Source organism: Lithobates pipiens, unplaced genomic scaffold (genome assembly GCF_037356315.1).
Source record: "Lithobates pipiens isolate NorthernLeopardFrog02 unplaced genomic scaffold, aLitPip1_a1.2 Scaffold_23, whole genome shotgun sequence".
NCBI classification, from domain to species: Eukaryota; Metazoa; Chordata; class Amphibia; order Anura; family Ranidae; genus Lithobates; species Lithobates pipiens.
The window spans coordinates 215,831,184-215,857,342 of record NW_027507785.1 but is presented as its reverse complement, the minus strand read 5'-3'; the positions used below and the strand labels follow the sequence as shown (position 1 = coordinate 215,857,342).

General features: G+C 42.0%; 1 protein-coding gene across 2 annotated transcripts in view; it reads left to right on the top strand.

Annotated features, from left to right (window-relative positions):
* Positions 1-26,159, top strand: part of AXDND1 (axonemal dynein light chain domain containing 1) — a 162,418-nt gene that overhangs the window by 56,685 nt on the left and 79,574 nt on the right. For both annotated transcript variants that reach the window (XM_077452841.1, XM_077452840.1), the window contains exons 9-15: positions 4,748-4,888; positions 10,144-10,248; positions 11,122-11,242; positions 11,405-11,506; positions 12,506-12,672; positions 14,715-14,790; positions 15,445-15,679. In XM_077452841.1, coding sequence (XP_077308967.1) covers positions 4,748-4,888; positions 10,144-10,248; positions 11,122-11,242; positions 11,405-11,506; positions 12,506-12,672; positions 14,715-14,790; positions 15,445-15,679 — 947 coding nt within the window. The remainder of the gene's footprint in view (positions 1-4,747; positions 4,889-10,143; positions 10,249-11,121; positions 11,243-11,404; positions 11,507-12,505; positions 12,673-14,714; positions 14,791-15,444; positions 15,680-26,159) is intronic.

Genomic DNA, 26,159 nt, shown 5'->3' with positions numbered 1-26,159 from the left:
GAAGAACATCATGGATGTTTTGGGGAGAGTGTGAAACACAAAAAACTAGATAGGGTTTTATTTTTGATATTTGAAACAAAAAATTTAGTATTTCTCGAAATTCCAAAATTGGAAGATGCACAGAGTGTGTAAACATGCGCTATCTCCCATCATGGGGGATCAATGTACGTGTTTTGTGTAAAGTGTCTGAGATGAAGGGGTGGCAGCCCCAAAGCATGTATATTGATCCCCCATGATGGGAGATAGCACATGTTGACACACTGTGTGCATCTTCCAAATTTTGAATTTTCAGGGGTCACACCCCATGTGATGAAGGCAATATCAGCCCAGTTTGTACATGCTCATGTCTGATATTGTCTTCACTTTTCAAAGTTGAACTTTGTAAGTTCCTGTGTTCTGTATTTTACGGTTTGATACATGCCTGTTTACACAAAAACAACAAGTAAACAAAATTCTGATTAAACTCTGTTTTTGATACACACAATTTCTTGGTTTGTTGTAAAAACCTTTTTTAAACGCACATGTGAATGTGCTTGTATTAAAAAGTTTAATTCTCAACAATGTGTGGCTTCCTTTTTCATTGTGCAAAAAATGTATTATGAGTAAAATTTAAGTTTGTGCTGAGAAGGAGTGTGATTTACTAAAGGAAACTCCACTTTGCACTCCAAGTGCAGTTTCAGGTGTACTTTTGCAGTGCACTTGTAGTGCATAGTGGATGTGCCTTTATTAAAAAGCACCCACAGTGAGGTGTAAATTTTGACAATGATGCCATTTTCCTGCCATGGTGCTGAAAATGAGCACGATTTTGGTCAGTAATGCACTACATACATTAGTTACAAAAACAAGGTGTGTGTGTAGCAGACCCACAACATAATGAGATTATCTGAAGAAGAGACTATCCCCTCATCTCGCTCTGAACTTGGGTTTGCACTGTTGGTGAAAAAGGCACAACTTGAAAAAAACTGGCAAAGTGGGAGGCCACAGTCTGCCATTCCTGTGGCATTGAAGACACCAACATTTTTGGTTAAAATTAGTATAACATTTTGGGAACTGAGTATTTAAAGCCTAAAGTATGAGGTCCCCTTATGAGAGTCATCACCCCCCCATCCCCCTCATTTTTTAGCAAGGGCCCATCAGATGGGGGGGATGATGACTGTCATAAGAGACCTCATACTTTAGGCTTTAAATACTCAGTTCCCAAAATGTTATACTAATTTTTACCAAAAATGTTGGTTTAGGACAGGTAACCCTATCCACTTGATTGAGAGCTGAATGGCTAAATAATGTGCGCTACTTTGGGAAGCCCCTCCATAGTTACACTATTGGCAGCCCATCGGACAGGTAAGAAGTGTCATAATACCAAAAAGAAACCATAATGGAAGCACATTTTGACATTATGCTATTATATATCAAGATAATTAATAGGTTTAAAAAAAAAATTGCATTTGAAAGTATTGAGGCAGGCCCTTGCACTACATGCTTAGGTGAACTCGTCCATAAATGTGAGCATCAAAAAGGTAGGTATAGTGTGTATTGGGTTTGGTAAAGTCAGCAGATAGAGGATTGCTATCAGCTGAGCTAGCAGTTGGGTGGAGGGGGGCTCTTAATGAGTTTGGCACAACCCCCCAAAAAAAAAAATGTCACTCTGCATGAATTGAAGCACACACATCACATTTGTAGACATTTTAGGGGGTGTTTAGGGGAAAGCAATACTATAGAGCGGACAAAAGACATTGGTAAGTGACTAGACTATAGTTTGATGGGCCAAGAAGGGCATGGTGGGGAAGTTAGTGAGGCAAATATGCCTGAGGACAAAGGGGCAGAGTATATGAATTAGAGCATATTGCAATGATGGTAATTAGGGAATGAGGAAAGAAATGCAAGACATTAGCAAGCATGAAATACATAGAATGTGATGTTACAGGATAAAACTTAGCTTCATATAGTCCTTCTGCAGGACCTGAATGATGGCAGAACAGGTCTCTGGAATAATGATCCCCAGAGCCTGGGGGGAGATGCCTGTAGAGAACTTGAGGTCCTGAAGGCTTCTCCCTGTCGCCAAGTAGCGCAACGTGGCGATGAGCCTCTGCTCCAGAGTGATGGCTTGCCGTATGCAGGTATTCTGCCTGGTGATATAAGGGGTCAGCAAAGCCGGCAGACGGTGAAAAACAGGGTCCGTCAACCGGAGATAATTCCTGAAATCATCAGGATTATTCTTGCGGATCTCACGGAGCAAAGGCATGTGCGAGAACTGGTGACGCTGGCGCAACCAATTCTTGATCCACAAACGCCTCCCCTCCCTATTCATGGACCGGGCTTGTGTCAAACTAAGAACCCCAACAGGAAGCCCCTGCACAGCACAAACTGTACGACGAGTACATAGACGAAACATGGTTTGAAAATGGTCGGCTGGTCAGAACGGACACTAGAAAGCACCGATAAACAGCAAGGCCTGAAAGAACGAAGTGAATAGCAGAAGCAAGCAGACAATAAAAAATGCCTTTCAAAGCGTACTATACCAAGATATAGTCCACAATGAGAAACAAATACTTAATGACTGCACGCACTGATTATCAGATACGCAAAGACAAGCAGAAACCAAAGAGCAGTAGCGATCAGAATCACTAATGTGAAAAGCGCGAATCGTCTCTCACCAAACTTCTACTAAAACACGAGATCAGCAGAAGGAGCCCAAAGGGTGCCGGACGTGGTGCCAAACTTCCCTTTTCTAGTCCTGCCGTACATGGCTTACGTCACCGCATTCTTGGCAACCGCAAAATCCAACAACTTGGCCCGACCGTGTGTATGCAACAGTTTCGGACACAATCCGTCGGACACAATCCGTCGGACAAAATCCAACGGATTTGGTTGGCAGAATGTCCGACCGTGTGTACAGGGGCTTATAGTTTAGGGAAGTTGGCTGTTTTTAAATTCAGTGTCCTTGTATTCCCCTTATGTTTCCTATTTGTGTGATTTATACTAAAACTAATTGACCTGTGATCGCTGTTTCCTAAATTGCCCTGTATTTCCACATCTGTGATCAGGTTTATATTGTTGGTAATCAGTGGGTCTAGTAACGTTTGTTTCTAGTTGGTGCCTTTACCCTCTGACCCATGAAATCGTCCTGCAAGACATTTAGGAACTGGCGAGCCTTAGATGAATGCGCGGTTCTTTCACCCAGTCTATGTCTGGATAATTGAAATCCCCCATTATAATGACACTTCCCATTCTTGCCGCTAATCCAGATTGTGATGGTAGGTCTGCCTCTGCCTCCTCCCTCTGATTAGGGGGCCTATAGCATACCCCCAGTATTATTTTATCTTTTAATTTCCTCAATTTGTAGCTCTACCCATAAGGATTCCACCTCCTCCCTTACTCCCTTAGTTATGTTATCTCTCGCATTCACTTGTACATCATTTTTTATATACAGGCATACCACTCCCCCCTTTTTTACCATCTCTATCCCTGCGATATAGGGAATACCCTTGAATGCTTGCCAGCCAATTTGAGAGCTGTCGACCCAAATCTCTGTAATTCCTACAAAATTTAAATCCTCCTTGTACAACAGTAGCTCTAGTTCTCCCATCTTGTCCGCCAGACTCCTGGCATTGGTGAACATGCCATAGGGTTTAGACCAGTCGCATATTATCTCCCTTTTGGATGATCTGGAGTTGCAAATAGGACTTGTTACTATACTTACCTCAGGTTTAGGTGCTTTAGTCAACCTACCACTAATGCCCCCAATGCTGCCCTCTGGAATATGTTCCATGCTGACTATCTCTACCATTGGACCCTTCGCCTAGTTTAACAGCCACTTTAACTTTTCGGCCATCTTCACTCCCAGCAGATCTGTACCTTCCCCATTTAGGTGCAGTCTGTCCCTTCTATAGTGCTGGTAACTGACTGAGAAGTCACCCCAGTTCTCAAGGAACCCGAAACCATCCTTTCTACACCAGCTCTTCAGCCACTTGTTTACTTCCTTAATCTCCCACTGCCTTTCTGTTGTGGCTCTAGGTACCGGTGGTATTTCTGAGAATACGACCTTGGATTTCCTTTTCCTCAATTTAGCCCTAAAATCGTTTTTTAGGACACTCCATTTTCCTCTGACTTTGTCATTTGTGCCAACGTGCACCATGACAGCCGGGTCTTCCCCAGCCCCTCCCAGTAATCTGTCCAACAGGTTCCGTGATGTGCCGAGCCCGAGTGCCTGGTAGACAATATACAGTTTGGCGCTTCAGGTCTTTGTGACAGATTTCTCTCTCTGCCCTTCTAAGAATTGAGTCCCCTATCACCGGAATCTCTTTCCTTTCCCTTGGCTTTACTTCTGATCGACCTGGAGGAGTTATTCTCCTGGCAGCTAGGGGAGTCACTCAGCTCCAGCAGCGCTGGTCCCTGACTGTTTTCACCAATGTCACTCAAGGGGTCATACTCATTGGGATATTACAGCCCAGGACCGTCCTCCCTGACTCTTTACCCTTACTGACTGTCACCCATCTGCTCTGCTTTGGTGCCTGCCCCTTTTTATCTCCACCCGCCTCTGTGCTGGCCCCTGCCAGCACATGCCTGGTAGAATCCCAACTCTCCTTTAGTATGGTTTTACATAACAATATGAATTCTGATTTGGCAAGGTGGTAACTGAAGATGAACTCACAATGCTTCTGCCTATGGGAGAAGTTGAGGTTGAGTAATGTAGCAAGATTTAAAAACATTCATAAACCCACTGATATTTTGTGTATTGCTTTTGTAGACAACGATATGTATCCTTACTGGATAAGATCCCCCACCAGGTACTAAGCCTGTACAATGACCTCTTGGCACAGCGAGCTCTGGACCGAAGTCTCACAGAAGAGATCATTTATTTCAAGAATTCTATTGGAGAACTGACCAGGTAAGTTACAATGGTATATTGTGTAGCTGTTTATACACAAAGGGATTCCACATCATTGTAAAGCAAAGCAGTACACAGAGGAATATGGAAGTACCATTGTTGACTTCCTCTGAAAATAGTAGATGCTTGGTCATCTCTGGTTATCTCTTTACAATTTACTGACTCAAAGCTAGCATGCAGCTAGTGTAGTCAGAATAAAGTTGAAAATCCTCATCTGCATACTTGCTGCAGCTCAGTGACTTAGAAAGTCTTACAGCCATATATACTGTATCAACATAGCAGTCCATAAATTAGCATAACAACAACCTCTGTTTGTTTCTCAATATGGAGTGTTCTGTGGTGGGGCTGTCCCCTTTTAGAAAACAATAGCAGAGCAGGGGAGATTGCTGTACTAATATCAGATCATTAGTACAGAATCTCTGACCTGAGCTGTGAGTTTGTGTGGTGTAGTAGTGTGTACTAGGCTTTAGTGAGAGGACCTCCAAATCCTTTGTGCAGATAATTGTATTACTATTTTTTTCAATTATTAATATTCGTTCTTCTGCAAATGTAAAAATATACATTTTCTTCATTAGAAATTAAAGGAAAATAGATTGTGCTTCTAACTGTATACTATACTTGTGATTCTATACTTATCCATAGTAATAAAAGCATGTCATCTGGTGCCTAGGTCACAGTTCATTGTAAAACTTTGTAAACATGACTGTTGGAATTCAGTCCCACAGTGATCCACTTTAAATTTAAGAAATATCATGTTAGATGACATTCCTTGATGAAGGGGCATAGACCATATGAAAACACGTTAAAATACATTATTTGTAAATAAATTAATTTACATATAACTCCTGATGTTGGCAGTGGACAATAGCAAATAATTACTGGCAACCTTTTTTTTTATCTGACTTGATTATTGGAATAAGCATTGGTGCTTGGCAAACGGAAACTGGAGGAAAACCATTGGGAAGCAATAGACAGTTTGGGACTTTAAATGAGGCACGGGTTAGCGCCTCCATCCCATTATTTGGCAAAATAGAAAGGAAATTGGGACTTTAAAATGAAGTGTCTGAAGTGTGGAGGTCAAAGAAAAAATAATTGAATTGAATTCATAATAATGTATAATACAGAGTAAATTCATATATATACATACATACATGTACAATTATTGGGCACAAAATATGTTTATGAAGACATCAAGGTGTATGTAAAGACACATCAAGTCAAAAAGCATCTGTGAACAGTAAATAGTATGTAGAACAACACCATAGCCTAAAAGTGCCTCAGGGCGACATATCCGGTACCTATGTTTATAATCGCATAGTGTAAACATAAATGTACTGAAGTAATATTGGTAACAACGTCAGGACGTAGTAAATATCACTGTAGCATCCAATGTAGCTCGACGCATTTCGTTGATGTATCTCCACTCATCAGGAGCAGATGCGACAGATTCCTGTAAAATGTATAAATATGGTAAACCACACTCTGTATAGAGGGGAATAGATACAGTACATAAAGTGCTTTCAAAAGAGATTAGCCAAGCATATCTACCATCCCCAGCAGCGAACGCAGCAAACAGCAACTGGCCCATGGTGAGTCGGAGGCACAGATCGCCCCCCGGGAGCTGAGGTGGCATATTTGGGCAACGGATGTAGTGAAAAAATGCCTGGGTGTGAAGATTAATTCCATGTACTGACAGTGCTGGTATATGGGTCATCAAATAGACGTATCTAAAACCGAATGTGTAAATGAACGTTAAGTGCGTGGCCTTAATGGGGGCGTTGGTCGGCGCCAATCGCTGGGCGGTTCCATCTGCTCTAGTGTCGGTGCCCCTCCCCCCCTCGGCTCACGCACGTGGTGCTGGTGGCTTGTATTTGGGCTTTCCCAGTCGGAGATGGCTGTTTACGCAGCCGGTCTCCTTCTGTGGTTCCTGCACACCAGTTGAATTTTTACTGGGTGTTGCATGGCTTACAGCAATCGGGTAGGTGCAATTTGGTCCTGGGTTCACTTTGGTTGTCACTTTTATGTTGTTTGCCCACCACTTTTACACTACCTATATTTTATTTAATTTTTTATTACACTACACACTCACTTGTTTTATGTTTCTACCCTCCTATGACATTACTCAGCACTCCTTCCACTCAGGCTCACTTATCACACACCCCACACTTTCACCACATCTCTCATCTTTATCATACCTTTGCAGGCACATCACAACCAACATATATGTTTACACATCACTTTCTAGTTCACACTCACATTGTTATAACACCCTTCCCACATTTTATTTTTAGACACTTTTATTCCCATACACTATTTTTCATTATTATTATATTTTCGCAGACCTATTATATTCACCCCACACATTTATTACCACTTTTAGTTCATTAATATTTCCCTATTACATGTTCACTTAACGTTCATTTACACATTCGGTTTTAGATACGTCTATTTGACGACCCATATACCAGCACTGTCAGTACATGGAATTCATCTTCACACCCAGGCATTTTTCACTACATCCGTTGCCCAAATATGCCGCCTCAGCTCCCGGGGGGCGATCTGTGCCTCCGACTCACCATGGGCCAGTTGCTGTTTGCTGCGTTCGCTGCCGGGGATGGTAGATATGCTTGGCTAATCTCTTTTGAAAGCACTTTATGTACTGTATCTACAGTGCCTTGCGAAGGTATTCGGCCCCCTTGAACTTTTCAACCTTTTGCCACATTTCAGGCTTCAAACATAAAGATATAAAATTTTTATTTTTTGTGAAGAATCACCAACAAGTGGGACACAATTGTGAAGTGGAACGGAATCTATTGGATATTTTAAACTTTTTTAGCAAATAAAAAACTGAAAAGTGGTGCATGCAAAATTATTCGGCCCCTTTACTTTCAGTGCAGCAAACTCACTCCAGAAGTTCAGCGAGGATCTCCGAATGATCCAATGTTGTCCTAAATGACTGATGGTGATAAATAGAATCCACCTGTGTGTAATCAAGTCTATGTATAAATGCACCTGCCCTGTGATAGTCTCAGGGTTCTGTTGAAAGCGCAGAGAGCATCATGAAGACCAAGGAACACACCAGGCAGGTCCGTAATACTGTTGTGGAGAAGTTTAAAGCCGTATTTGGATACAAAAAGATTTTCCAAGCTTTAAACATCCCAAGGAGCACTGTGCAAGCAATCATTTTGAAATGGAAAGAGTATCAGACCACTGAAAATCTACCAAGACCTGGCTGTCCCTCTAAACTTTCAGCTCAGACAAGGAGAAGACTGATCAGAGATGCAGCCAAGAGGCCCATGATCACTCTGGATGAACTGCAGAGAACTACAGCTGAGGTGGGAGAGTCTATCCATAGGACAACAATCAGTCGTATACTGCACAAATCTGGCCTTTATGGAAGAGCGGCAAGAAGAAAGCCATTTCTTAAAGATATCCATAAAAAGTCTTGTCTAAAGTTTGCCACAAGCCACCTGGGAGACACACCAAACATGTGGAAGAAGGTGCTCTGGTCAGATGAAACCAAAATCAAACTTTTTGCCCACAATGCAAAACGATGGGGGCCGAATAATTTTGCACGCCCCACTTTTCATTTTTTTATTAGTTAAAAAAGTTTCAAAAATCCAATAGATTTCGTTTCACTTCACAATTGTGTCCCATTTGTTGGTGATTCTTCACAAAAAATAAAAATTTTATATCTTTACGTTTGAAGCCTGAAATGTGGCAAAAGGTTGAAAAGTTCAAGGGGGCCGAATAATTTCACAAGGCACTGTATTCCCCTCTATACAGAGTGTGGTTTACCATATTTATACATTTTACAGGAATCTGTCGCATCTGCTCCTGATGAGTGGAGATACATCCACGAAACGCGTCAAGCTACATTGGATGCTACAGTGATATTTACTACGTCCTGACGTTGTCACCAATATTACTTCAGTACATTTATGTTTACACTATGCGATTATAAACATAGGTACCAGATATGTCGCCCTGAGGCACTTTTAGGCTATGGTGTTGTTCTACATACTATTTACTGTTCACAGATGCTTTTTGACTTGATGTGTCTTTACATACACCTTGATGTCTTCATAAACATATTTTGTGCCCAATAATTGTACATGTATGTATGTATATATATGAATTTACTCTGTATTATACATTATTATGAATTCAATTAAATTATTTTTTCTTTGACCTCCCACCCACACTTCAGCTGCTTCATTTTAAAGTCCCAATTTCCTTTCTATTTAACCATTGGGAAGCTGACTTGTGGAGAGTGGAGACCTGTAATAGAATACAGAGGGGTTAAATCTCCACAGGTATGTTTGCTGAGCCCAAATTACCAGGACAAAGGCATGAAGTTGCACATAGTTGGCATCCTGTGAGATGTGTTGAGAAATAATAGTTTAAAAATTGTACCTTTTGTGGAGTGATGTTTGCTGGGGTTTACCATAAACGGTGACCCAACTACCATTTGGATGAATGGCTTTTATTACTCTGAATCAGCATTAAAAGATTTATACCTAGAAACACAGTCTAATTTATCTTTGATTTTAGGTGTCTTTGAAGGGTAATATCTGATGAACATTTTCAGCATTTCCCACTTTGCTTCTTTGCATTATTTTCCTCATGGTTATTACTTTTAGTAATTGTGTGATTGCAGTGATTCTCCACATACTGGTTAAAGTAAATTATCAGGTTGATCAACTTTGCTACAAACTGTATGTCATTTTCCTGTGTAGTTAATTTAGATGTATATGATTTAGATGGGTATTTTTCTTTCAATACCGAATCCTTTGTGACTTTTTTTAATTGCCTGCTTTATATCGCAATGTTACCTTTTAAAGAGCAGTACCAACTAAAAAGGTGCAGCAAAGTCTAGTAGTTAAATCTTTCTTGCTGTTCAGTCTCCCCTACCTCTGACACCAGTGTGTCAAACCAAGCTTTACTGCTCAGCCTTTTTCTACATGTTTTGATGGAGAGTCTGGCTGTCATTCAGATTCAAAGGCTTCTGTACTCTTTGATTCAGTCAGAAAATGTCAGAAAATGTTTGCAGATCAAGAATTCTGATCACTCTAAGAATACTTGCTACATAATTACTTTAGTCAGTAAATCATTAGTGAAAGTTTCCTTCAAGTATAATGTATTACAGATTATTAATTTGTATAAATTGTTAGATAATGCCTTTATCTGACCTCTTATTTTTTTAAATAGGTTTGGAAATTATTTTACTCATTTGTTACTTGTGTACTTTCTAGTGAGTTGTATCAAGTGAGAGAGCATGATCTGCGCGTTAGCAAAGAAGCTAAACAAGCACAAGCAGAACTGGCTAAAGCCTTAAAGAGTGCAAAGAAGAATGCCAAGTAAGAATTAATGGTACTCATTTTTGTTGCCAGTGGTTTAGACATTAATGGATGTGTGTTGAGTTATTTTGAGTGGGCAGCAAATTTACACTATTATACAAGCTGTACTGTCACATGAAAAGTTATAATGAATTATTTACAAAAATGTGAGGGGTGTATTTACTTTTGTGAGATACTGTATATACCCACATTGTATATAATACTGTAATTTTTCTTCCTCCAAACACAGCGAGTCCCCCTCCTCAAGAAGACACATGTACAGTCATGCCAATGAACATCTAAATGATTCAGAGATGGATTGAAAGAAAGTCAGATGGTCAGATGAGACCAAAATTGGCATTAGCTTGACTCGCCGTGTTTGGAGAAAGACAAATGCTGACTATGACCCTAGGAACTCCATCCCTACAGTCAAGCATGGAGGTGGAAACATGATGCTTTGGGGTGTTTTTTTCTCTGCTAAAGTTACAGGCCGATTTTGCCACGTTTAGGGGCCAATGGACGAGGCCATGTATTGTAAAATCTTGGATAAGAACCTTCTTCCATCAGTCAGAACACTGAAGATGGGTCATGGATGGGTCTTCCAGCATGACAATGGCCCAAAAAATACAGCCAAGGCAACAAAGGAGTGGTTCAAAAAGAAGCACATTAAGGTCATGGTCATGGACTGGCGTAGGTTACTGGGGTTGAATTTGTGGGCTATTGGGGGTGGTTCTGGAGGAGTCAGAGGATCAGAGCTGACCCGTGGTAGGCTGACATGAGTGAGTAAAGCTAATATATATATTTAAATACTGTATATTGCAGTGTAAGGTGTTTTTGCAATGTAGCCTGCTATGTATTTCATGTGTTTTCTCACTGGGAATCTTATTTCTATAGCCTTTTGGAAGAGTATCGTGATTTGTATGAATTACAGAGGAGTCGTTTGGAAAAGCAGGTTGTTCACCTCACAGAAGAAAGAGATCTTTGGAGTTCAGCCACATATAGGCTGGCTAGAAAGGTGAGTGTATTGCCAACTACAGACAGTCTGGTATTGAAGACAGTGGTAAATGTTGTGCTTGTAGAAGTTTTTTATAATTTGAGTGCTTTAATTCAATCCTATACAGCATATTAGGGCATACGCATCTGATCTGTAATAACATCACTGTGTTCTTTAATTTAGGTAATAGAAGCCAACGAACTACAACTGGCTCGTAAAATGTACTTGTGTGAGAAAGCCTGGACAAAGGTGGTCCTGCATTTTCTTGTGCTTCTTGCATCAAATGTAAGTTGAAGTAAGATCTATGCAAATACAAAGTGTACTAATGATGTTATTTGCCTCATTGCCTTTGACTTGAAATAAAAATACAGCAAAGTAGGTTTCCTATGTTTTATTTAGGTTAATTTGTGATTATTGAAAATGCATTTGTGAACGCACTGTATCCAGATAGAAAAATAAATGTTTACCAAAAAGAGCAGGTAAATAAGTAGTACATTTCCTCCAGCTTAGCTTATATATTTTAATATTGTAAAACAGTGTTAAACATGCTAAGACTAAGGCCGCGTACACACGCGCGGACTGTTCGCCCAACCTTGTCCGCTGAACAGTGTTTGGGCGGACAGTCCGCTCGTGTGTGGGGCTTCGGACAGTTTCAGCGGACAGTTGGACGAACAAGGTCTTACGGAAATTCCGAAAAACTGTCCGCTGAAACAAGGTTTCAGCGGACTGTTCGCTCGTGTGTAGGCTTGTTCGGCCAACTAAGTCTCGCGCATGCTCAGAAAGGATTTCCACGTCGGAAGGTTGCATTGCAGTGTATAGGACGTCGTATTTTTCGTCCCGTCGTACGTGCCGTTCACGTCATCGCGCACGGTTTCAGCAAACTGTTCGTCCGTCGTGTGTGGCCATGTCCGTCCATGCTAAGTTTGAGCGGACTGTTTGCCGAAACTGTTGGACGGACAAAGTTGGGCGAACAGTCCGCGCGTGTGTACGCGGCCTTAGAATTCCACAAATATAGCTGCAAATGGGTATGATATATATATATAGGTTTCTTAAAGCACCAGGAGAAGCAGATATTGACAAAATGTATAGGTTAAGTAGAAGTGTTCTTTAATAAGACAAAAACGCAATTACAAATTGCATCTAGAACAATTAATTAGAAGTTTTATTTTTTTCTGGATTTATATCCATTCTCTGGATTGTGCAACTTTGCACTTCACCATCTCTTTCTGCACTACCCTATCAATGAATCTCTGTTGTCTTATTCACTATTCATGATCCTTGTAGGACACAAAAGACCTTTCTGAAATCCAACAAAGTACCGAAAAATGGCGAGAGCACATGGCTCGCTTTGATCAAGAGGTGAAGCGCAGTGAGGAGTCGAGCAGAGAGAAATTGCAGATTATCTGTAGAGATATGAAGAAACTGCACGCGTATTTTCAGGAAAAAATCTTGTATGTGAAGCTTTTAAACTGCTGAGTCTGCTAGTTTTTAAGTGAGACAAATAAGAATTGTCTGTGTTGTCTATACCATCAAAATATGATTTTTGTACTCATCATAAAATGCTTTTCTTGGAGTCCATTGAGGGACACAGCTTAATGATAATTAAAGCAGTTGTAAAGGTATTTTTTTGTTGTAAAATTTAAAAACATGGTATACTGTCCTACTGCTGTGGTATTGCACAGAGTAGCCTGGACCTCCTCTTATGGGGACACCTTGTTGTTGCTTTCAGCTCCTCCTCTTCTATGTGTGCCTCCATAGTAAGCCACTTGTTATGGGGGGGGCACCTACAGGCTCATTTCCGGAGGCGGGTTGTGTTCATCCATAGACACACACAACGCAGCTCTGCCCCACTCCCCGCTCGCTCCTCACAGTATTTCATTGACTTCCTCTGTGTACTGTGGGGAGAGGAACAGAGACCAGGACCACTACAGATGGGCACAGCATGAGATAGACCTCAGGTATACATAGGGAGGTAGAGGAGAGGGCGATACAATTACTGGGACATTTTTTTACTTTCATGCAGGGAATGTATTAAAGCGGAGGTCCACCCTAAAGTGGACCTTCCGCTCATTGGAATCCTCCCCCCCTCCGGCGCCACAATTGGCACCTTTCAGGGGGGAGGGGGGTGCAGATACCTGTACAGTACAGGTATCTGCACCCACTTCCGGCATAGCTATCTGCGGAAAGGGGCGAAACACACGGATCCCAGAGGCAGCGGGACCATCCTTATTGCGCAGCGCGACTCGCGCATGCGCAGTAGGGAACCGGGAAATGAAGCCGAAAGGCTCCACTTCCTGATTCCCATAACCAAGATGGCGGCGGCAGCACCCGAGAGACGATCGAGAATCGGCTTCGGGTGCCGACATCGCAGGCGCGCTGGGCGGGTAAGTGTCCTTATTTTAAAAGTCAGCAGCTGCAGTATTTGTAGCTGCTGGCTTTTAAAAAAAAACGGCGGGACTCCCGCTTTAAGGTAGAAAATGTCCTGCCTTTAGAACCACTTTAAGCAACTTAGATTTATACTGTCACCTACAGAAGAAATGGACATTGGGCACATATAACAGATGAAGGCCAGCCAACTTGAGGTTAAAACACCCCTCGCCTCACACCAGTTTAGCTGTAGCAAACAGAGAACAAAAGCATTGGAAAGACCATCAGTTTATTCTTGCAGAAAGTCCGGTCGTGTGTACGTGGCATTACAGATCTGAAACACAGAGGATGATGATGAAAAGCCCAGAAGTACCCTGTGTTTCCTCTGGATCTCAGCTTGGTTTTCTCTGCCCTGCAAAAACTGAACAAACCAGATGACTTCTCCTGCAAGGTAGCCATCTCGGTTGCTATCACATCTGTCAGATGTTCCTCTGAGTTGGTGACTCTGTTTTAAGGAGCATTTCCCCATACTTTACAAAGACAAGGTTGTCTTACATCCGTGACCATCCTTTCTTCCCAAGGTGAAATCATCTTCCACCTCAGTGAGGACATACATAGTTCTACCATCCTTATGCCCTGCTCCAAAGCATCCAAAAGAAACCTCTCTTTATTGCCTGCATGTAATCAGAGCCATTAGCGTCTCCCTCAAAGCTACAGCTTCTAACAGACAGATGGATTGCCTATTTGTCCTGTCCTCAGGACCTCATAAGGGACACCCTGCTTCCAAGTACACCATCATATAGATAGTTATTCCAATAGCTAGAGCTTGCACACTCAATGACAAATCTCCTTCTATGCTTTTATGTGCCCATTCCAAATGTGGCACATGGGGGGGGGGGGGGGGGGCGGGGATTAAGCAGAAGTTCCACTTTTGGGTGGAGCTCCACTTTAAGGAGAATTATTTAAATTGTATATATACAGATGAAGGTTGTCAGTGTTGATATCTGCAGTGTTGGAAGGAAAAATAGCATATTAATTTTAGATGTTATTATCTTAATATTTCTAGTTAAGAGGTTGTTTATTTTGTTAATACTGATATGTGTCTGCATTTTTGTTCTGTGATTAGTGTAGATTGGAACTACTATGCAATACCAGATGAAATAGTTGTATCAGTGCTTGACGACCTGAAAACCTGGGAAAATGTATGTATGCTTTATAATTTAAAGCTATAATTGCAGTTATTACTAAAAAAGTAGTTGCAGTTTCCAGATATTGCAAAAAATCTGTGATCTCTGGTAGAGGTGTCTGGACAAAAAGACTGGCTAAACAGAATGATAAATCAGCAGGAAAATTGTAAACTGTTTTGTACATATTACAGTATGTATGTAACTGATTGCCTGAACTATAGTTTTAAAAAAGAAATAAGTATTTCAACTGAAACTGAATATTTTGTTATAAGCAAAACTGGACAGAGTAGTAAAAAATGCAATAAAAAAAAATAATACAGAAATTAGTTCTGTTTGTGAATTTGTCACTCCAGTGTCATTAGTCAGATACTACATTTCATGCTTTTGTGAAAATTTGGCAACAGAAGGGAAAATCCAATTAATCACTATGACCAACAAGAATCTCACACTATTTTCCATGAGGCTTCAAGTATTTATTTTCTGATTATCTCTATATATTATAGTTTTCACAAAAACAGAATTACAGTCCAAGCACCCTGTACCATAAGTGAATAACAGTCACTTTAACACATAAGTTGAATAAGATTTAGTCCTGTAACCATATGTTTGATCCACTGTATATGTCTTACGTATTCAATTTTTTTCATAATTTTTTAAATATACACATAGATGCTGGCTGAAGAACAGCAGCAGTTTGAGGGAAATAAGGTTCTGAGCAGCCAGGAGTCTCTGAAAGCAGCTGCTGACATCCAAAAGGAATGGGCTCACGTTGGAGAGGAAGTTCTTAGAAGACATCGGGGCTTAGATGGTACACCTTCTCCAGAGCACAAAGCCATGGACGATCTAAATAACACCATAGAGATGCTATGTGAGCAATACAGGAGAAGAGTGGAAGGGGACAATGGTAAGAAACTTAAAAGGGTGCATACATTTCGGTCGCAGTCCAGTGTAAATTAGGACTGAAAGTGTATTTGTCATTAAAATTTACAAGAATTAATAAAACAAATTTTAGCGTAGAGCTATCCCTGAAGGAGCAGCTGGATTTCAGGCCTCCCCCCCACACACACACAGCACCCACAGCCAGTCAAACAGTATTTTCACATCGTTCCAAATGGCTCAATAAGCAGTCTGGAGGTTTCGGTTTTTGGTGATTATTTAGGAACAATTAGCTTGGATGGGGATTGGGGGTGCATGTGATACCTAGTACTGAAAAAAAACTGTAAACTACAAAAAAATGGTTGAGGACCTGCTGTGTCTCTGGCTGCTCTATCCAAACTGAACTGTGCTGCACTCCAGTGGGAGTAATAGTGCAGCAGGAACATGGAGTAAAAGTTCCAAACAGTTGTTTTTAGGACACAGCACCTGGCTGTATTGCAAGGGGTAATGAGTGGTTTGTACTTATTCAGTCCCTGTAAGAAGCTCCCAGGATTGAGGGCTGCTGTCTTGGCCTTTTGTTGGACAGGCTGCTTCTGCCTTGAATAGGAGTCTGCACCAAAACTTAGCTAAGACTAAAACTGGGTGAGTTCCTGGAACTCTCTTCTTCCTCCTTTCTCTCTTATTCTCTTTTCCCTAGGGACAGAGCCCCCAGTACAGGGGTCACCTACAGATGGCTGGACCCTGCTCCCAGACTACCAGGCTTCATAATATTTATAGGTTGCTTCCCTACCTTCTAGGCCCACATTCCCAGGGATTGATGGAAGCTTCAGAAGTAAACAGTCTGCAGCTTATGTCCCCCCACTTACAATGTTCCGGAAATATCCACTAAGTTCCAAAAGATGGGGAGGTAACAGAGTCACAGTCTGTGAAGCACTACACAGCCTTTTAACATAATTAACCCCATGCTGCTGTGCCTACCAACTAAATTTGCCTAACAACTAGAAGGGTGTTACTTTAGCATAACCAAAGCAGAGTATTATTTAGCTAAAACAGTCCATCTTTCATACCATCAATAAAAGACTGTTTCCCAAATCTCAGCCTGTTCGCTAGCTACCAGTCATTCAGCTTCTGTGCTGTTTGTGGGCCTAGTGTGTTTCTGTATCCTGGTGTTCCCTGTGTCTTTGGTTTCCAGTCTGCTTCCAATCTTGTGTACTCCTTCCTGTGAAGCCGTGCCTGTGCCTATGTTCCTTGTGTCTCCCTTCTGTCTCCTCTCTCAGGGATCCCCTACTTTTCTGCCAGTGTTTTGTTTCTTATCACCCTCTGAACTTTGGTTAGTTCTTGATTGTGTGCCCCAGTGTGTTTCCCTGTGTGTCTCAGCCCCTCATTATCTGCACCTCTGTGCTCCCAGCCTGTGTTTCTCCACTGTTGTCATATACTCTTACTACTGTTAACTGTTATGCTGCATACACACGATCAGATATTCCGACAACAAAATCCTGGATTTTTTTCAGACAGATGTTGGCTCAAACTTATCTTGCATACACACGGTCACACAAATGTTGTCGTAAATTCCGTGACGTACAATGAGCCGAGAAAACTGAAGTTCTATAGCCAGTGTGGCTCTTCTGCTTGATTACGAGCATGTGTGGAATTTTGTGCGTCGGAATTGTCTACACACACTCGGAATTTCCGACAACGGATTTTGCTGTCGGAAAATTTTTGTTGTTGGAAATTTCGACAACAAATGTCTGATGGAGCCTACACACGGTTGGAATTTCTCAAACAAGAACATTTGTTGTCGGAAATTCAGACTGTGTGTACACATCATTACTCTGTGTACCCTGTACCATACCTTTTAAAATGTACAAATGCAGTTTAGAAATTGTATGAAAGGTTTAGCACTGGGAAACACTTTTGGAAACATAAATAGTGCATTTTATATATAACTATATAGATCATACCAAAACAAGGCACAAATGAGAAGTAAAGGGGGATGGAGGGACTTTGTTCCAAATTAGGGGCAGTCCCTCAAAATCAGGGACAGTTGGGAATACATACATAAATAAATACATACCCAAAAGATAATGCACAAGGCCGGTGCGCCCTCTTCTCTTTTCTATCTTTTACTTTTAGGGTCCCCCACCCTTGAGGGCAGCAAGGCCTGTGTTGATTTCTCCATAGCCGGTCTGGTGTCCCACCTATGCGCAGGAGTGTTTTTGTTTTATTGTTGTAACAGTTGGGAACTATGCAGTATCCCAGCGCTGCAAGAGAGTATAACCTGCTTTTGGTTGCAGTCTGTTTGGATCTAAATGAGGGTCTCTTCCAAAGATTTTCTGCCTATGAGGCCATTAAAGTTAAGATGGTGCATTATCATCATGTGGTCTTAAATCATCAAATCAGGTTTCCTTTACTGTAGATCTACACTGTCAACTGCAGCATTTCCCCCCTGAACGAGCCAAGGTGGCATATGTTGTGCATGTGCTCACTGGAGATGCTTTGGCTGAGGCCGCACCACTCTGGAAAATACTTGATCCTGTTATTACCAGCATATTTTACGCTCTTTGGGAAAGTCTTTAATGAGCCAGTTTGAGATTCTTCTGCAGCAAGTGCTCTCCTTCAGCTCCATCAAGCTACCCATACTGTGGGGCAGTTTTCCATTCAATTTTGCATGCCTGTAGTGGAGCGGTCCTGGAACCATGAAGCTTTTGCAACTACCTTCTAGTACAGTCTGGCAGGGCATATTAAGGTTGAACTGGCAGGTCATGAAATGCCCACCAACCTGGATTATCTCATCTCTCTGGCAATCCAGAATGACATCCGCTTCCAAGAGCATGCCCAGGAGAGGGCCCACAAGTGCAAATCCTTTGTGCCACATTTGCCCCCAAATTGTTAGAGATGTAAGGCCACCTCCCAGTCTCCTCAAGATGAGCTAATGCAATTGGGCCACTCATGTCTTCCCTTACAGGAAAGAACGAGATGTTTGTCTCAGGGACTCTGAATCTGATGTGGCCAAAAAGAATATTTTTTTGAAATGATGCCCACAGCAATCAGGAAACTTCCAAGTCTAGTATGTCTTAAGTGGGAAACCTTACACACCCACCCCTTCCATCCACATCCTGGTATTCCTGTGCAGCTGTACTTTTGTACTTACAGAGCCACAGTGGAAGCATTTATTGATTTTGGTGCAGCTAGCAAATTTGTCTCAACCTTCCTTGTACAGAAACTGGCTTGAACCTCTTCCTCAGATCTTGCAAGTTTCAGCTACCGATGGAACTATTATTTTCTCCCATACCAGTCCAGTACAGATATCCATGGGTGTACTTCAACATGAGACAATTTCTCTCCTGGTGCTACCTAAAGCCTCCTTTTCAACTTGTCATGTGTCTCCCATGGCTACAACAGCAATCCCCAGAGTTTGGTTGGACCTCCTCTCACCTTTTCACTTGGAGTTGATTCCACTTAAAACAATTATTTGGCATCTTCCGAGACTGTAATGCGGCGTACAAATGATCAGAAATTTGGCCAGCAAAAGACCGATGAGAGCTTTTGGTCGGAAAATGTGATCGTGTGTAAGCTCCATCGGACTTTTGCTGGCCGAAGTTCTCAATTTTTCAGTTGGAAAAAGTTCCTATTCCGAAAATGTGTTTGTGTGTATGCAATACCGATACGCAAAAACTCACGCATGCTACTGGCTATTGAACTTCCTTTTTCTAGTCCCGTCATACGTGTTGTATGTCACCACGTTCTTGATGGTCAGAATTTGGTGTGACTGTGTGTATCCCAGACAGCTTGAGCAAAATCCCATCGGAATTCCGTTGGGAAAACCATCAGAACTTTTTCTGACCAAAATTCCGATCATGTGGCATTAGTCTCATTCCTCCTCCTCAATATGCCGATTTTGTTTTTTCCAAGTGTAAGGCAGATTAGCTTACACTCCACAAGCCCTATGACTGTGCCTTTTGATTTTGTTTCTGGCGCCAGTGTCCTCAAAGGTTGGTTATACCCTCTCAGCCTTTCCGAGACCAAGAACATGTCAGAATGCATTACTGAAAACCTTAAGAAGGGATTTATCTGGAAAGCCACTTCCCCCACCAGAGCAGGGTTCTTCTTTGTTGAGATGAAAGACAGCTTGCTATGCCCCTACATACACTTGTGAGGCCTAAACACCATCACAATAAAGAACCAATGCCCATTGCCACTCGTTTCAGAACTGTTTGAGAATCTCACAAAACTAAATTTACAGGGCTAAAGGATAAAGGAAAGGTAATCAGTGGAAAACTGCATTCAATACAAGGTATGTAATTTGGCCTGTGCAATGCACCTGCAGTTTTCCAGTATTTTATGAATGAGGTTTTTTTTTTTAACCTTTGTGTAGTGGCTTTGGCACATAGGGCTCTATGCTCAGGTGCAAAAGTGTTTCTTTGAATTCTCACAATTTCCTTTCCTGCACTATATTGCCTCTAAGGATAGACTCTCAATGGATTGTGAAAAGGTTACTGCCATAACTGACCCTTGCCTAGCAGCCTTAAGGTTACCCAGCACTTCCTGGGCCCATGCTATTATAGTGCTTGTGGCCCCTATTACAGCCCTTATTCTGAAGAATGGCAATCCCAAGAACTGGCCACCCCAAACAGTATAAATGTTTTACATGCTAAAACAACCCTCCTTTCTGGCCCTGCTCTCTTGAGGCTGGACATCACCAAGTCTTTCTCCATTGAGGCTGAAGCCTCCTGTGTAGGAGCTGGAACAGTCCTTTTTCTTTTTTGAAACATTAGTAGGAGCAGTCCTTTTTCAGTCTGCTAGTAGAGCTAGACATCCATGTGCCTTTTTCTCAAAAACATTTTCCCCCGGCAGAGAGAAACTACTTTATCAGAGATTGAGAATTACTTGCTGTAAAAATGCCTGTGACAGTGAAAATACCTCTTGGAAGGTTCACTTTCATCAGATCACAATCTACATGGATCATACAAATGGAACAAACTAATTTCTTGAGCAATTCCTATTAGCTTAGCCCATCAGGGCTACTCCCTTCTGCCGTCAGCAGTGTGCCCATAATGCCCTGGATATTTTACAGAAGAATATGAATCAAATTTTTTTGCAAGTCCAAAATCTGTTTCAGCTATCTGCTGCTAGACGCAAGAGATTTGCAGATATTGGCAGGAGGCTCCAGTCTTGAACCCAGGAACCAGGTTGGCTGGCTATGGGAAATATCAGACTTAAAGTGGTTGTAAATCCTAGTCATTAAATTTGAACTAAGCACAGATCTGTAGAGTTTATTGTCTCTCTCCAAAGCTCTAAATGTTGTTTCTCACTGGTACTTCATTCCTTCGTTAGGTGGGCGTCTGATTATTAAAAGTCAGAAGCTACACTTTTTGTAGCTGCTGACTTTTAAATGGGTGAAATGCCGCTTTAAACAAGTAAAACCTATGTAGGAGGATTTGTTTAATCTCTGTATCACCTGAGGCTATTCACTTCACTGGGTATATGTGAGGGTTTACAACTACTTTAACCACTTCCCACCCCGCCCACTATATGACGTCCGCAGGAGGGATCTCCCATCTTGGGTGGGCGTCATATGATGTGCTGGGCTTCCCGGATGTCTGGGGGGCACACGCCCCCGCCGCATCACTCAGGAGCCGAAAAGCGTGTGCCCGGAAGCCATAATGTCCACCAGGCACCCGTGATTGCCCGTTAACAGAGCAGGACCGTGGATCTGTGTGTGTAAACACACAAATCCACATCCTGTCAGGTGAGAGAAGATCATGTGTTCCCAGTACAGAGGAACACCAATCGGTCTCCTTGAATCACTCCCAATTAACCCCTTGATTGCCCCCTAGTGTTAACCCCTTTCCTGCCAGTGACATTTATACAGCAATCAATGCATTTCTATAGTACTGATCACTGTATAAATCTGAATGGTCCCAAAATGGTGTCAAAAGCGCCCGATATGTCCGTTGCAGTCATGATAAAATCGCAGCTCGCCGCTATTACTATTAAAAAAATAAAAAATAAAAATGCCATAAATCTATTCCCTAATTTGTATACACTATAACTTTTGTGAAAAGCAATCAATATACGCTCACTGCGTTTTTTTATACCAAAAATATGTAGAAAAATACATATTGGCATTAACTGAGGAAAAATGTATTTTTATTTTTTTAAATGGAGATGTTTATTATAGCAAAAAGTAAAACATATATTGTTTTTTTTTTTTCAAACTTGTCTCTTCTTTTATTTAATCTTTTTATTTATGGCACAAAAAATAAAAACCGCAGAGATTATCAAATACCAGCAAAAGAAAGCTCTATTTGTGGGGAAGAAATGATAAAAATGTAATTTGGGTACAGTGTTGCATGACTGTGCAATTGTCATTCAAATTGCGACAGCACTGAAAATTGGCTTGGGCAGGAAGAGGGTGAAAATGCTTTGTATTGAAGTGATTAAATATGCAATAAACAAAAAGGGGTCCTATAGGGGGAAGGCCACATGAACAACCAATCACATTCAAGCATTATGCTACACAATTAATATTAACCTAAAAGATATTCGTAGTAATTCTGCCTAAAGAGAGACTCAACGTCACAATGTTTGACCTTATCACCTTGGCTTGAGACAATGTTCTCAACACACAATATATGCTCTTAACATCCAGCAACTAAATGACAACTCTAACTGCAGACGCATCCTGCTTCATACTTCGCCTTAGCACTTCTGGTAAAATTTAGCACAAGTTTAGCACGAGACGAAAACATTTTCTAAAACATTTATCTTCTAAAACCGAATCTAAAGAGTAACTACATTTCCTTACAATCCCTCTTTTGATCATGGGAGACCCATGGCCTATTCCCATGAATGCAGCCCTGCCCTTCACTTTGACACGAACATCCTCCCCCATCCCGCATGAAGAACTTATCCAGCACCCAAAGACTGAGAGCAGGAATACCATGGTGGTTATGATAATTGAAAGAAGGAAAATTGTCCGGGTGGTACACCTTTTTGGCTCACGGGGAAAGCTTATGGCAAAAATGGTTCGGGTGGCTAAGGGGTCTCATGGGAGGGGACAGGGAGTAATAGTGGCAGAGTCTCTTCTTGAACAGTTACTGGTGGGAGCTCCTTCATCCCTTTTTCTGATTCCTTCATCTGTGAGCTTTTCTTTAACCTTGATGCATGGATCCATTGTGGGCTTTGATCTGTCAGCACTGCTGTCCTAGAGACCTTGAGGACTTCAAATGGGCCTTGGAAGACGGGGCCTGGTTACTTGCGGACCGCAAGTTGCTTGATCCGCACTTTGTCCCCAGGGACGAATTGATGTGTTGGTTCTGTGGAAAGAGGAGGAAAGGTGACAGCAACCTTGTCATAAGTTTCAGCAAGGCTACTTACCAGGTATTTCACTTGCTCTTCCTGCAAGGAATATAGGTTAGATTCCTCACCTATCTTGAGGGCTCTTTGAGCGGGTTTTCCCATGAGGATTTCAAAGGGGGAGAGTCCTGTCCTGGCATGGGGGGTGGTTCTTATCTGGAAGAGTACCCCTTGCAAGAAATGGAGCCAGTTCTTCATAGTACCCTGTGTGGCCTTTCTTAATTTGTCTTTAATGTTTCTGTTCATTCTTTCCACTACGTCTGCACTCTGGGGGTGGTAGGAGATGTGGAGCTTCCATTGTATCCCAAGAACGTTCACTAATTCTTGGGTGAGGTTTGCTGTGAAAGCGGGTCCTGGTCAGAGTATATGGTAGCAGATAAACCGAACCTACTAATCCAATGATTGATTAAACACCTAGTGGCTATCCCTGCGGTCTCTTCTGTGACAGGAATAGCTTCCAGCCAGAAGGAAAATGTGTCTACTATCACGCAAAGATATTTTATATTACCTTTCTGTTTGGGCATGTGTGTGAAATCAATCTGTAGGTCCTGTAATGGGCCTAAAGGCACCGGTAAGTGACCATAAAGGCCATACTTTGGCCCTTGAACATTATTCTGGGCACAAGTTAGGCAGGAGTCAATTAGTTGTGAAAAGATACTCAGATCTTGCAGATCCCAGGCCGCGCTACGGAGGCTAAGATGAGATTAGACGTAAATGGAAGGGCACACAAACAGTGTCGCCACCCCTAAAAATTGCAGCCCCAAAGGGGATGCAACCAGTAACAGAAATATTTATATACGGGGTCTGGCGCCACTGTTAATTGGCTACAATGGAGTGTGTACACAAAATGTGAGTACACGCACACCACTGGCCTCCACAAGAGCACAATAGTTACCAAGGTAGGTATCAAACCTATCCAAAAAAGTATATATATATAAATTACAAAGGAGGAAAAGGGGGAGTATGCAGAACAAACCCTTCGACTAACCTCTACTAATATAAAGGTACCATTACCATTGATAATGTACATTATCAATGGTAATGGTACCTTTATATTAGTTGAGGAGTCAATTAGTTGTTCGATCAATAAGGTGAGTGGTGTTAGTGCAAAAATTCTGGTTATACATTTGGAGATAAGATAAAATCAAAGGAGCTACTGTTTCAGGAATGCCTGTAACTCCCTCCATGTTTGACCACAATCCACCCGGGTTGTGTGTCAAACCATGCAATTCCCAACAAGTAATGTCGGATAATTAGGCTCTCCTCTGAAGTAATGTAGCTAGGGCTGGAAAATCTGGAGAGGAAAAATTTGTAGAAAACAGTAGGTGGGTTGGTTCTGGGGGAGATTCTTTGATTGCTTCTTCAGCTATAGTTTTTGCTGCCCTGTCTGCTGTTATGTTCCCTGTTAGCCTCAGATTTGTCATAGGAATGACCCTTTACTTTAATGACATTAATTTTAGAGGGCAAGTGAAGTGCACAAAAATAAATCCTCCACCCAGGATTGATTTGAGAGTTGCTTATCTGCCGTTTTGAAACTGCAGGACTGCCAGATCACATCGTAGTCGTGTACGACACCGAAAGCGTATCTGCTGTCAGTGTAAATGTTTACTTTCTGTCCTTTGAACAACTGACACGGGTTATGGCAAAGAATTCTGCTTGCTGAGCAGAGGTGGCTGCTAGTGGTTTTTCTTCCATGACTACGTCTGGTAAAGTCACTACAGCGTAAAAGGTTTTGTCAGTGTCATCGCTTGGTCTTGAACAGCTGCCATCAACAAAAACATTTATGTAATCCGGCTCAGGATTGGGTTGGTCTGTGAGGTTGAGTCTTGGTGAGGTAGAATGTAGCAGTTGTGTGGAGCAGTGATGCTCTGGGGGGACTTCAACTGATGGGGGTCTGAGTAATGCATGTAGTAATCTGATTGCAGGTGTTGTTTCAGAGCAAGATTTGACAGTGAGACCATGTGTGTTAAGGAGAATGATTTCATAACCACTGGAGCATTGTGCTGTGTAGAAATGTTTTGTAAAAGGTGCACTACAGTATGTGTGGTATACAAAGTAGTTTTGGTTCCTAAAGTAATTTTAGAAGCTTCTTTTACTACCATGGTGCATGCAGTGATAGCTTGTAGGCAAGCTGGCATTCCCTTCACTTAAACGGGGAGCTTATTGGATAGATAAGCCATGGGTCTGTAGTGGATGCCGTGCGTCTAGGTCAGAACGCCAGGAAATGCAGGGCCCCTGACTATGCAATAAAGCACAAAGGGTTTCTTATGATCTGGTAAACCAAGTGCTTGGGCACAGGCCAAGGACTATTATAATGAATGGAAGGCTTGTGTCATTTCCTCAGTGTACACTACCTGCTTGGGGGCAGTTGCTGCAGTAGATGGGCGCAAGATTGAATCATAAACAGAACAATCTAGGATCCATTGCCTGCAGTAGGCAATAGAGCCAAGAAAAGAAAGGAGCGCTGCCTTATCTTTAGGTGGGCCGAGACAGGTCAGAGTCTTGACTCTTTCAGGGGACACTTGCCTTGTCCCGCCTGAGATGATACATCCTAGGTATTCCACCCTCTCTCTGCACCACTGGATCTTTTTCCAAGACGGCAGGTGGCCCTTAAGAGATAAGCGAGTTATCAGGCTTTCAGAGTCTTCTGCACACTGTTCCCCACTCTCACTACATAACAGTAGGTCATCTACATATTGCAGGAGAACTGATCCCTGTGGGGGCACCCAGTCATCCAGGGTTACCTTTAACACCATGGAAAATGCTGCAGTACTGTCCACAAATCCCTGAGGAAGACGGGCCCAAGTCGGTTGGCCCGAGCCCCAGGCAAAGGCAAAGATCTTTTGGAAATCCTTGTGAACATCAATGCTAAAGAAAGCATTGGACAAGTCTAGTACCGTATAAATTGTGGAGGAAGCAGGGACGTTGATAAAAATTCCAGTGATGTCTGAAACTAGTGGTGGAAGTGGTTGAATACATTTGTTTACCCCCCTTAAATCCTGTACTAGCCTCCACTCCCCATTGGCTTTCCTTACCGGGTTGGGGGTGTTCCAAGGGCTGATAAGGGGTTTTAGAATGCCTCTTCGTATGTATGTGTTAATCTGTGGTTCCATACCCTGTACTTTGTCAGCATGAAGATGATACTGTTT